Source organism: Penaeus vannamei, chromosome 23 (genome assembly GCF_042767895.1).
Source record: "Penaeus vannamei isolate JL-2024 chromosome 23, ASM4276789v1, whole genome shotgun sequence".
NCBI classification, from domain to species: Eukaryota; Metazoa; Arthropoda; class Malacostraca; order Decapoda; family Penaeidae; genus Penaeus; species Penaeus vannamei.
The window spans coordinates 30259955-30272454 of record NC_091571.1 but is presented as its reverse complement, the minus strand read 5'-3'; the positions used below and the strand labels follow the sequence as shown (position 1 = coordinate 30272454).

The window sequence follows — 12500 nt, the reverse complement described above, 5'->3', positions numbered from 1 at the left end:
ATAATTGTTTATCCTCCTCCTCCTCCCCTTCTTCTTCCTCTTCCTTTTCCTCTTCCTTCTCCTTCTCAATAACACGAAAACAAAACCTTCACATCCGATGATCCCGAGAATGCCACGACTTACCCAGGCACCGGACGCCTTACTTACCCTGTGTCCTCTGTACATGTGATCGTCCAAGTCCTCTTCATCGTCTCTGTCCTCTTCTTCTCCCCTCTCCTCGTCGTCTTCTTCGTCCCCGCCGTCGGTCTTATCAAGCAGCTGGTTGTCGTGCAGGTCCCCGTCGCCCGAAGCCCCGAACTCGCCCAGGATAGCGTCGAGCTGCGGTACAACAAGGAGCTGATAAGCCTTCACTTTCTCATTATATATTAAATTGTTGTGAGCGAGAATACCCCTCCCCCCCCCAACCGTTCCCTTCCTCTTCACTACACCCACCCATTCCCCTCTCTTTCCTCTCCTTACCCGCTCCCCCTTTGATATGGAGGAGGGAGAGAGACAGGAATGACGATGGGGGACGGAGGGAGATAGGGATGATGCGATGGAGGGAGGAAGGAAGGAAGGAAGGAAGGAGAGGGGGGCTTTCAAGTGGTAAATTAAGTGCTGTAAAAAAACAAGTTTAATTCCACCAAATGACGAGGGAAATTTAAATAATCTGTGAACCAGAAAATTCCGAAATTATAAGCAAGTGCACAACCCCCAGAAACCCTTACACAGCTATGCAAATCGCCATCGCAGGATATCCCCAAGCCTTCCATAAAAATACAAAACTAAAGCTTAAAACACAACAAACGAGCACCCTTCCAGCCGCTGCCTCCTAACAGCACTTCGTGACGCGCTCGAATTTCATATATCAGGGGGAAGTCCTCTGAGTTCTTTCGCTTTGGTTGTTATTATTACTCGTTCTTGCATATCTTCTCGCCCTGGCACAGTTCCAGGTGCGAGCGGCACCCCGAAGATAGCATACGAGTGCCTGAGGCAAGAAGGCGGTGCCTCGAGTCCAGCAAAAGGAACACGCGAAATGGTCGCAGTGTAACTTGCACTCAAATACGAATGGTTTTAAGCGCTGTCCTAAAAATGCGTTTCGTTTTAATACGGCATCCTAAGGAATCTGTCTTTTAAGTCATGTTTGAGTGAAGGGAGAGAAGGTGAGAGAGAGAGGTTTATTTACAGCGTCCTTTGAAGTGGATCAAAGCCTCCCTCCCGCACACACACACATACACACACGTACGCACACGGAACCACGCATGTACGTAGATGGCCAGACAAAATATCATATTTTCCTTTACAATTAAAATTAACATCACAAAGAATAAAAAGACTACTCAAACAAAATTGTCGGACATCAAAAAATGAATAAAGTTTGATGCAAGCAAATAAAGAGGAAATTATGAGTAAAAAATAATTCATTGCTAAGACATATGAAAGAGAATTATCAAATTTCATCTTGGGATCAAATTCGGGTCAATGTAACGTGAAAGACGAAGTTAGGTCAGCAATTTCTTCAATCTAACGGAAAGTCGAAAACAGAATAAAAAACGCGAAAAGGGAGAAACTGGAGGAGAGAAGAAAGGTGAGGACTAAAAGAAGGAGAAGGAAGAGGAGGATTAGGAGGAGAAGGAGGAGGAGGATGAAGGAGGAGGAGGATGGAAGAGGAGGAGGAGCAGCAGGAGAAAGAGGGGGGGAGGGGGAAGGGGAGAAAGAGGAGAACTAAAAGGAGGAGGGGGAGAAAGAGGGAGAGGGGGGATGAAAAGAAGAAGAGTAAAGGATAAAATGAAAAAGGAAGGAGGAGGAGGAGGAGGGGGGAGGGGCAGAAAGAGGAGGACTAAAAGGAGGAGGAGGGGGAGGGGGAGAAAAAGGGAGTGAGGGAGGGAGGGAGAAGAAGAATATAAAATATTAAGAAGAAAAAAGAGAAGGAAAGAAGAAGAAGAAGAAAATGTAGTAAAAGAAGAGGAAGAAGAAGCAGAGGGAGAAGAAGAAAGGAAAAGAAGGACGAAGGAAGAGCAGCAGAGGACACAAGCAGACGCTAATTTCCGAGCCAATATTCCTGTTCTCTTCTCTTCTTCCTCCTTCTCCTTCGTGTTCCTTCATCAGAACTCGCGCGTCTCTCTTCATTACCGGCAAGATTCACCCTTATTAACATGCTCCGCTCTCTTGTCGGCGTGTCCTAACGTCATTTACGAGAGCAAAGTTTATCTAAAAAAATAATACCACTTTTTTGGGTCTGACACACTCTTCGACGTCTATTTTGTCGAAAGTCGCAAAATATTACATCGAAAATTATACTGACTAGTTAACTGTTCTCGCTCAATTCACTGGACAACTGACTGACTGACTGACTGACTGGTTAAGCATACTGACTGACCACTCTCATCTCAAATGATAACCGACCGACTGACTGATTGATTGACTGAACGATCTCTTACTACTCTCTTCCTACTGACTGGTTGACTAACTGACGAACCACTCCCAAACTTAACACGCAACAGATCGACTGCGTGACTGACTATCTTCACGCCATCCCCAGCATCAGCATCAGCGTCAGCATCAGCAGCGCAAGCACACCAGCGGGTCCTCACTGCTTGGTATGCAGAATTCAGCATGGTCGTCCGCCAGTAACTTTGCACTTTATATTCACTCCTGATCAGAGCCGTTCACAGTTTCCCTGATACACGCATTCCTCTGTCTTGCATCTTCTTACTTATACCATCCTTCGAGAGGAGGCTACCCAGTACCCACGCCTTATCTACAGGGAAATCTATTTCTGGTCGTACATAAAGCGAGCCATGACGACCCTCCTTCCGTGCTCAGTTTTGTCCTTATTAATCGAGGAAGAAGTCTCCTTCGCCACGACGCCGCTGGTCTCAAAAAGACCACCATTACGAGACTCTATCAACCCTCTCTCTCTCGCCGTCGTCCCCGCCTCGCCTCCTCGCCACATCCCTCACGCCAGCTTGCCTAAACGGGCGGCGCCGGACTGTAAAATCCGCCGTAGATTATGCCGGACGGATCCAGATTTTAATAACTGCATTCTCTCGGCCATTATATTTCAAAGTCGCTGGTAATATATATGAAAGGGGAATAACGTCCATTAATATGTAAATCCACGACTACAAATCTAAATATCTCTCGCGGGGCGCACCAGACTACACCCTCCGTCACGCCCGTAGTCGATTCCCACGGTATTATGGGCGCTCCTGTCTAATATGAAAGTGTTTAAGCGAATATTACACGCGTTGCATAAATTGACGTTGGAAGGCAGCGTAATACATCATAACTTTAGATGTAAATATACACACGCAGAGAACGCTCAAATCAACATTTATTCAATCGTAAGTAAACTCATCCATCCATTCATCCATCTTAACAAAACCCAACATCCCTTCAAGAAGAATGAGAAAAATACATCTCAATAAACAACCACATCCCTTAAACGCAGAATAAAGAAAAAACAACAACAAAAAAACGCAATTTAATGCAGAACATAACAATCCAAGCAGCGACTAAACGGAGCATCCCGGAAGCAAGAACCGCGGGAGTAAAACGGGTCTCGGAGGTGGCGGCCCATACAATCAGCGCCGCATCTCTCGCCACGCAGAAGTGACTCGGTTAACGGGCCGCGGAATTTCGATGTGACGGCGCGGGGCAAAATGGGGTGCGACACGCGCATTCTTATTATTCCTCATCCCTCTGCTTAATTATTCGACATTTTTCTTTCTCTTGTTATTCGATCACTTCCGTTTACGTTTAGTCATAATCCAATCTGCCTCTTTCCTTTATCATCCGATCTTCTTTCTCTTATCATCCTCTTTTTTGTCATTATTCAACCTCCTCTTTCCTTTTATTATCCGATCTCTTCCTTTTTTTGGTCATTATCCAACCACTTCTTTCCTCTAATCATCCCATTTCGTTTTTTCCTCCGCCGCGACTGAAAAACGTAAGAACCAGTCGCTTTTCATTACGTGAGGTCATACCACCGATCGTTAAAACATTAACCTTTCTCTAACGAGCTGGCGACGGAGCGCGGGGTCCCCGTGGTTCTCGCATACCTGTGGGAATGCGGTAGATAAGGGTCGCGAGGGCGCATCGGGGGTCGCACCTGCCCCCTTGCCTCCAACCTCTCCTTCGGTGCCTCACATAGATCACCCTTTCGTCCCTATGCCACCATCCGGGCTGCGTGGCGTCACATACTCCTGATTTTCGTATATAGCAATATTCTGTCCTCGGGAGCCGCATCGCTGTCACAATGCCCGCTCTCAACGCTCTCTCCTTTCATGTCCATGTATAATGAGACTCGTCAGCATTCCAAAGCCGCCGCTGACACCGAGGCAAATCCGCTGATGTCTCTCTCACCTGACGTTTTCGACCACGCCGGTGGATGTCGATTCGGATGAAAGACTCGCTCTTGCTCACTCTGTCATCGTTCCCCGAAGCCGGTTACGCGGAGGAAATAACTCCCGAAAAAATCATCCGAAAGCATTTGGGTTTCGGAAGGCGCCGCGCTCTCCGTTCGCTTAGCTTTTCCTGACTGCCCTGCTTCCTTTCCCTTCTTCCCTTCCCGTATTTTTTCTCTGCTTACTACCAACTCGCCCGTCGTTACCTTTCTTTTGTCTCCTCCACCCTTCCCTTCTCTCCATTTTTCTTACTCCTCTTCCTGTTTTTTCCCTCTTTTACTGTAAAAAAAAGATCAGAATTACCCACCGAGGGAGAGAGACTGAGGTGAAGGGTGAGAGCGACTGACGTCAAACGCTTTCATGGCGAACCCGGCTGTCACGAGGGACCCGGTGTCAATACCTACAAGATTCGCTTTCACTTACGTTCAACTTTTATTTTTTCCTATATATTCTTTTGCGTTGCGTTACTGATCAATGGAATTGTAGTATGGGTAGAGAAGGGAATAAATCCCTCAATACCATAAAAAAAAACATAGATAGGCCTATATATGATTCTTTTCGGCGACTCGTGCAAAATTCACGAAAAAATGTATAAATAGACGCGTAAAACTGGAAGCCCAAAATAACGAACACGAGGGAAGGGGTGAACGAACGAGGCGCGGAATCAGCGAGTGGATGAACAGACGACTACTTACGAGTGTTCATTATGCTGTACTTGGGCGTATTCAGGCTCGCGTGCGCTGGCTGGCGGAGTGCCGAAAACAGACAGTGGAAAACGCCCGCCCGCCCAGCACACGCAATACTTCCAACGCCACACAAAGGCTACTAAAAACCACGGACTCCTTCGCGTTCTTGAACCAATTTCTTTGCCTTCCTTGAGACCAGGCCCCCCCCTCCCTTCCCCTCTCCCTCGTCCCCTTCCCCCTTTCCTCCTTCCCCTCTCCCTTCCCCCCTGCGCCCTTGTACATGGCATCTATCCTTTACATCTCAAAAAGCCGTTCCGTCAAGAGCGGCCGGTAAGAGGAGGAGGAAAACAGGAAACGCGAAAGAAGAGGGAAACGAGGTCGGACTTGCTCGCACAAAGGGAGAGGGAGGGGGGAGGGGGAGGGGAAGGGGGAGAGGGAAAGAGAGAGGGAGAGGGGAACAGAGAGAGAGAGAGGGGAGAGGGAGGGAAAGAGAAAGGGAGAGGAAAAGAGAGGCGGAGAGGGAGTAGGAAAGGGAAAGGGAGAGGAAGGGGATGAGGGAACGGGAAAGGGAAAGGGAGAGAGAAGGGAAAGGAAGAGTGAAAGAGGGAGATGGAAGGAAACAGGCGAATAAGGAGAGAGAAAGAGGGAAGGGAAACGAGGAGATAAAGAGAAAGCGAAAGGGAAAGAACCAGAGAGACGGTGAGTGAGAAGGAGAGAACCACAGAGAGGGAGAAGAGAGAGAGGCACCGAGAAAAAAAAAAGAAAGAAAGACAGCGATAACGACAGACCAAGTGAGGCATTAAGACACAAAAAACGGGAGAGGGAGAAAGCGCGAGCCAGGGGAGAGGGAGGGTAGGAGGTGACAGGGGGAGAGGAGGGAAAGGGGAGAGGGAGAGGGGAGAGGGGAGAGGGGAGGGAGGTAACGATAGAGAGCGAGAGAGAACAGAGAAAAGTAATCTCTGCGGCCATCCATTAACGAGACTCTCCACGACGATGGTGCGAGGTCTCTCCAACGAGCTCGCTCCTCTGACTGATGCAGATTTACCTGATGGTGTTGGTCCCGCCGGTGAGCTGGGTGGGCGCCCCGCGGGATTCTCCGCCTTGAATCATGCCTTGGTCTCTCTCTTTCGTTTCCTTCACTTTGCTCTGTCTGGCCCTCTCCGACTCGCGTTCTCCCTCCTTCGTTTGCTTCAATTTGCCCTTTCTGGCTCTCTCGTCTTTGCCTCATGGGCGGTTCTCCCTCCTTCGTTTCCTCTATCTTGCCCTCTCGCCCTTGACTCGTGGGCTCTTCGAACTCACTCCCTCTACTTTGCTCACTTGCCCTCTCGCCCTCTCCCTCTCCATTCATAGGTCGTTCTCTCCCTTGTCTTTTCTCCCTCTTCCTCTTTTGCCCTCTCGGTCTCAACCCATGCACGGTTATTCCTTCTTTTCCTCTATGTCGCCCTTTCGCCTTAGACTCGTGAGTCATTATTCGTCCTTCTTCTTCGTCTCCTTCATATAACCCTATTTTCATCCCGCCTTCCACTCGTGGGGTGTTCTTCCTCCGGTCTCTCCTCCTTCAATAGGTCTCTCTTTCCTCGCTTCTTCTTCCTTCCCCCATCGTTCCCTATCGCTCCTTCCTCAAATGCTCCCCCTCAACTCCTCACCCCCACTGTTTCTCATTCAACTTCCAACCCGGCACTTTGGCGGGGGAGATGGTGGTGGGGGGGGGATTGAGGGGGGTGAGGATGGCATCTGAAGTTATTGAAGAGAAAGACTAAAACGAACAACTTTCTTCGAGTATTTTCTCTTTTCATCTACTTTTTCGTGTCGCCCGACGTGCAGAAAATACTAACACCTCTCTTCATCTCCCTTTTCCATTTTTATTTACCTCTTCTATCTTACCACTCCGCCATAATCATTATCTTCGTCTCCCCCTCGTTCTCGCCTCTCCCCCACGCTTTCTCCTGCCATCCACGCAATCTATCATCGCTCCATCTCTCTCATTTCCCTCTGTCTGTCACTCCCGTAATCATCTCGTCACTTCTCGCCATCCATGACGACAGGTATGTACGCGTCACGGGGAATGTGCAGCTTGTACTCGGCACGCCACCGTCAGAACATGACTGACCAACACGCACGGAAGTGTGAACAGCCCCCTTCTGACTTGTACACACAACACGGACGCGTTCATGAAAACCCGTTTTAACTCACGGTTACAACATGGGCAGATATTTGGTCACTTCCCTTTGTACTCGTGCACACACCATCTAAGAATTTCCCTCCTTCAACCCACACAACATGAACACAAGTTGGAACATCGTACCCCTTGCACCCACGCACGCAGCCCGGACAGAGGTGTACACATACTCCTTTTGTTGTCATGAACGCAATGTGAACACAAATTCGATCTACCATTCACTCCCGCCTTGACACCCACATACACACATTTTTTTCTGTACGATTCGCATTAACAACGACAAAATAAAAAGCCTCTGATTTCTCGTCCGGGAAGGGGGCGTACATGCAAACCCAAATGGCTGCTCCAAAACACGATACTATAAACCCCAAGTAACTACATTTCTAAAGGTAATTGCAGTGATATTTTACACACACTCCGGCGTTTGGGTTTCCTGATTTTAGCTACACAGCAATATCCCTTTCGCAGTACCGGGACTACAGGCTACACTTACGAACGGCAACTTTAACGACAATGTTTATCTCAGATAACGAATGTTATCACTATGGCATCAATTGCTTTCTCTGCCTCTGTCTCTTTGTTTCTCTTCCTTTCTAGCCTCCTCCCACCACCATTCTCTCTCTCTCTCTCTCTCTCTCTCTCTCTCTCTCTGTCTCACTCTCTCTCTCTCTCTCACTCTCTCTCTCTCTCTCTCTCTCTCTCTCTCTCTCTCACTTACTCACTCACTCACTCACTCACTCACTCACTCACTCACTCACTCATTCACTCACACACTTATTCACTCACACACACACACACACACACACTCACACTCACACACACACACTCACACACTCACTCACTCACTCACTCACTCACTCACTCACTCCCTTAACTCCCTTACTCACTCGCTCACTCCCTAACTAACTAACTCATACTCCCTCTCTCTCTCTCTCTCTCTCTCTCTCTCTCTCTCTCTCTCTCTCTCTCTCTCTCTCTCTCTCTCTCTCTCTCTCTCTCTCTTTCTCATACACACATAAAAAAACAATAATACATTCATAGTGTCATAAGAAATCAATACAGAGACCCAAAATTCACTCATTTATTATCATATCACAGCACAACAAAGTCAAACGTAAGTCTTCACCACACCACACAACACAGTACATCGGACGCAACACAACACACCACACTCAACACAACACAGCACAGACAACACAGCAAAACGCAACAGAACACACCACAACACACCACAACACAGCACAGCACACAGCACTCAAATCCCCATCATTACAATTCCACCGACATTAACTTCGTTTCAGCGTGCGAGGCATATATCACCATTTATCAAAGCCCCCCCAGCCATGCCAAGCATCTCCATCCCACAATGTCATATTTCAGAATTTATTGACTTTTGAGGGAACAGAACGCTCTAACGTTTAGCCTCGACAGTGCCCGGGTTCCTTCAGGCACTGATTCCACACGCACGCAAAAATCCGCCTCAGCACTGAATTTCACGGTTGTAACTCACTTGGTTGTTTCGCCTGCATACCCCCTCCCCCCCGTATCTTGTTCGGATTGGGTTTTCACATCTTTTCATTCATTCGGAAAAAAATCTGACACAATAGCGAGAGAGCGAGGGCAAAGGGAGGGGGTGGGATAGGGAAAGGGGAAGTGTGAGTGAGAGAGGGAGAATGCGAGAGGGAGAGGGCGTGCGAGAGGGAGAGGGAGAGGGAGAGGGAGTGCGAGAGAGAGAGGAGAGAGGCTCCGCGAGAGAGAGAGAGAGAGAGGCTCCGCGAGAGAGAGAGAGAGAGGGAAAAGAGAGAGAGAGAGAGAGAGAGAGAGAGAGAGAGAGAGAGGAGAGGGAGAGATAGATAGATAGAGAGAGATAGATAGATAGTTAGATAGATAGATAGATAGATAGATAGATAGATAGAGAGAGAGAGAGAGAGAGAGTGAGTGAGTGAGTGAGTGAGTGAGTGAGTGAGTGAGTGAGTGAGTGAGTGAGTGAGTGAGTGAGAGAAAGAAACAAACAGAGACAGAGGCAGACAGAATAAGAGAAAGAAAGAGTCAGGGACAGACAAAGAAAGACAAAGACAAAGAGACAGAGTCAGACAGAACGAAAAAAACAAGCACATACAGTAAGAGAGACAAGAGACACTCACCTTGAGAGAGAAACCGACACACAGAGACAGAGACCAACAGAGAGGGGAAGGGGGGGGGGAAAGGGAGGGGAACGAGGAGGAGGGAGAGGGAGATCATTTCATTCAATTATATCAGCCGCCCTGAGAGGGAAACCCGGCATACATCACAGCGATCCATCTCTCTTTCCACACACAGGGGCCCCAGCGGAGATACGGTTTGTCCGACAGCCGATCTATCACACAGAGTAGCTGCTCACTATCTGTTTCGTTAAACTTTGAGTAATTTCGAGAAGAAAAAAATCTTCCTGCCTTTCATAACGTTATTTGTTGTTGTCATTACTATCTAGTCATTATCATCGTCATTATCATCATCATTGTCATCACTATCATCATCACTATCACTATCGTCACCATCATAATTTTTTTTACTTAATATCATTAAGTTCAGTAGAAGAATAATAAAGTCAACATCCGTCTAAGGCTCTCTAGTTTTTCTTGAAAAGCTAGAAACTTTTAAAATAATTCCCAAAAGCGTGACTGCCAATACGCACGCACACTTATGGCATCGATTATTGATCTCTTATAAGAGGTTGCCATATATAAGTATGGATATATTTATTTATATCTACACATACATATTTAAATATATACTTATCTATATATAAATTCATATACTTATATATATTTATATATACGCACACACATACATTTATACAAAATTTATATATATACATATAGATTACGTAAATTCATATATATGTTCATATATTTATAAATCTGTATCTTATTTGTCTGTTCATCCATCTATCCATCTATCTATCTATCTATCTATCTATCTATCTATCTATCTATCTATCTATCTATCTATCTATCTATCTATCTATCTATCTATCTATCTATCTATCTATCTATATATATATATATATATATATATATATATATATATATATATATATATATGTATGTCGAGATCGTTATTGATTCGAAATTCAAAAGATGAATTTATCATAACGGTAAAGATATACAGACCCCGCTGAAAACATTTATATACGCATTTTCCTAAGTTCAAAGGCATATCAATATAGCAAAATTTAGTGTCGTAACCGTTAGAGTAAATTAAAATAATAATCTGTAAATGGTTGTTTCTGTAATTCTAACTGTGCAACGAGAGGAAAGTAATAAGCAGGTTATTTGAACCGTTTTCGTTAGACCGCACACAGGTATGCTCAGTGCTGGCATCAAAAATCATGTTTCGCCCAGGTATTGGAGGTTGTAATGCTTGATAGGTGAATTAATATAATTGCGAATCCCTGTGCATTGAATTGCGATCGTTGCTTCACCCCGCGCGCAGAGAGGAAAACAACACGCCATGATGCTTGCCGAGTTGTTGGGAATTATTCATCTATTCATTTATCTATTCTTTTTTTGGCTCGTGTATACAGCAACGGAATTAGGCAACGGAGACAATGTCGGTGGAATCAAGGAATAAGTTGAGAACGGAATGAGCTTTCGAAGTGTAAGAAAGCAGATAAAAGGAAGGGTTGCGATTACTTTCCATTCAAGAAAATAATTAGCTATCAGAGTAGAGCGTAAGAAAGCAGACTCGTGAAGGTTAAAAGGAAGGGATCGATTACTTTATATACAAAGAAATAATGGAAAGATACTGGAGAAATGGAGGGGGGGTAATTGTCTCTATCCCGTCTCACGTTGGTTTTTTTATTTATTCATAGTAATGATTATCAACGTTTGATTAGTAGGTAAAGTGAGGGTTAACCTTGGACATGAACTGAGTTAGCAGCAGGGACCATTCCTTGTTTTTCTTAAAATGTTTACGGTTAAGATTATCATTATGTTATGCTACCTGTTTATTAGTATTTGTTTATAGAATAAAAGTTAATGGTTTCTATACCCATTCCATATTTAGCACACACTCAATCGAGGAATGAATTCAATCCACCCCACGATCCCAGGACCGTTAAGTTATGCTGCCCATATTAATATATATACATATATACATACACACACACACACACACACACACACATACACACACACACACACGCATGAATTAATGTTTATGTATTATATGTATATATATACACACACACACACACATGAATTAATGTTTATGTATATATATAAATATATCTATCTATCTACATGTATATATATATATATATATATATATATATATATATATATATATATATATATATATATATATATATATATATATATATATATGGGCGTGTGGGAGAGTATGTGCCTATGTGTTTGTGTGTGAGTGTAGCAGTGTTAGTGAATGCCGTTGTCAACATTAGTACCAGAGTCAGTGTCATGCATCCCACCCCTCTCCCTTAACAAAAGGATTCTCAGCCAAGCCCCCTCCCCCTCCCCCCTCCCCTCCCCCATCCTCACCGGTTCCTCCAACTGGCCCTTCTCTCCACCGGTTAGTTTGGCTGCATAAACACGCCAGGATTGGTTCCCCGTTCCTCGCGCTTCCCTCCTGACAGCGCCCGCGAATGCTACTGTAAACTCTCCCACTCTTTTCACTTGTCTTTTGCATTTGCTTTTTCTCTTTCATTCGTTTACCGAGTTCATTCATTAGTGCGTCTTTCTTGGGGGCAGGTACTTGTTCCCTTCCTTTCGTCCTCTCTTTCTTCAACTTTCTCTTTTCATATATATTTTTTCTCTATTGCCTTTTCTCTCCTCGTCTCTCTGTTCTTTATGTAACATACGTTTTCGGGATAATACAGAATTTCAGTAAACAAACATTAAATGCTACTAAAATGGAACAACTGGCAAACTAATCAGGGAAGTGAAATTTATAGCGCGGAAAGACATAATTACCTTATTATAGTAAAATAAAGATGCCAAAATTTGTCGCTGACAGACTACTTCTTCGCTTATCGCCCAAGTAAACAAACCATGTAACTCAGAAGATGGCGCTCAAGAAAGTAGTGCGTGTTATATTATCTATCGTTTGATAGACATTTATGCGTAATTTTAAGTTGGTACTCGACACTTGCTCTCCAAACGATATAAATCACCATTACATTAATTCATTTAACTAATTTCTATAACCTATTCACATTTTACGCTCTTCAAAATTTGGTGTGACATC

General features: G+C 45.0%; 1 protein-coding gene across 16 annotated transcripts in view; it reads right to left on the bottom strand.

The window, feature by feature from the left end:
• Positions 1-12500, bottom strand: part of LOC113804292 (multiple PDZ domain protein) — a gene marked incomplete at its 5' end in the record, with an annotated part of 877687 nt that overhangs the window by 294033 nt on the left and 571154 nt on the right. For all 16 annotated transcript variants that reach the window (XM_070137891.1, XM_070137892.1, XM_070137893.1 and 13 more), the window contains 1 exon segment: positions 148-318. In XM_070137891.1, coding sequence (XP_069993992.1) covers positions 148-318 — 171 coding nt within the window.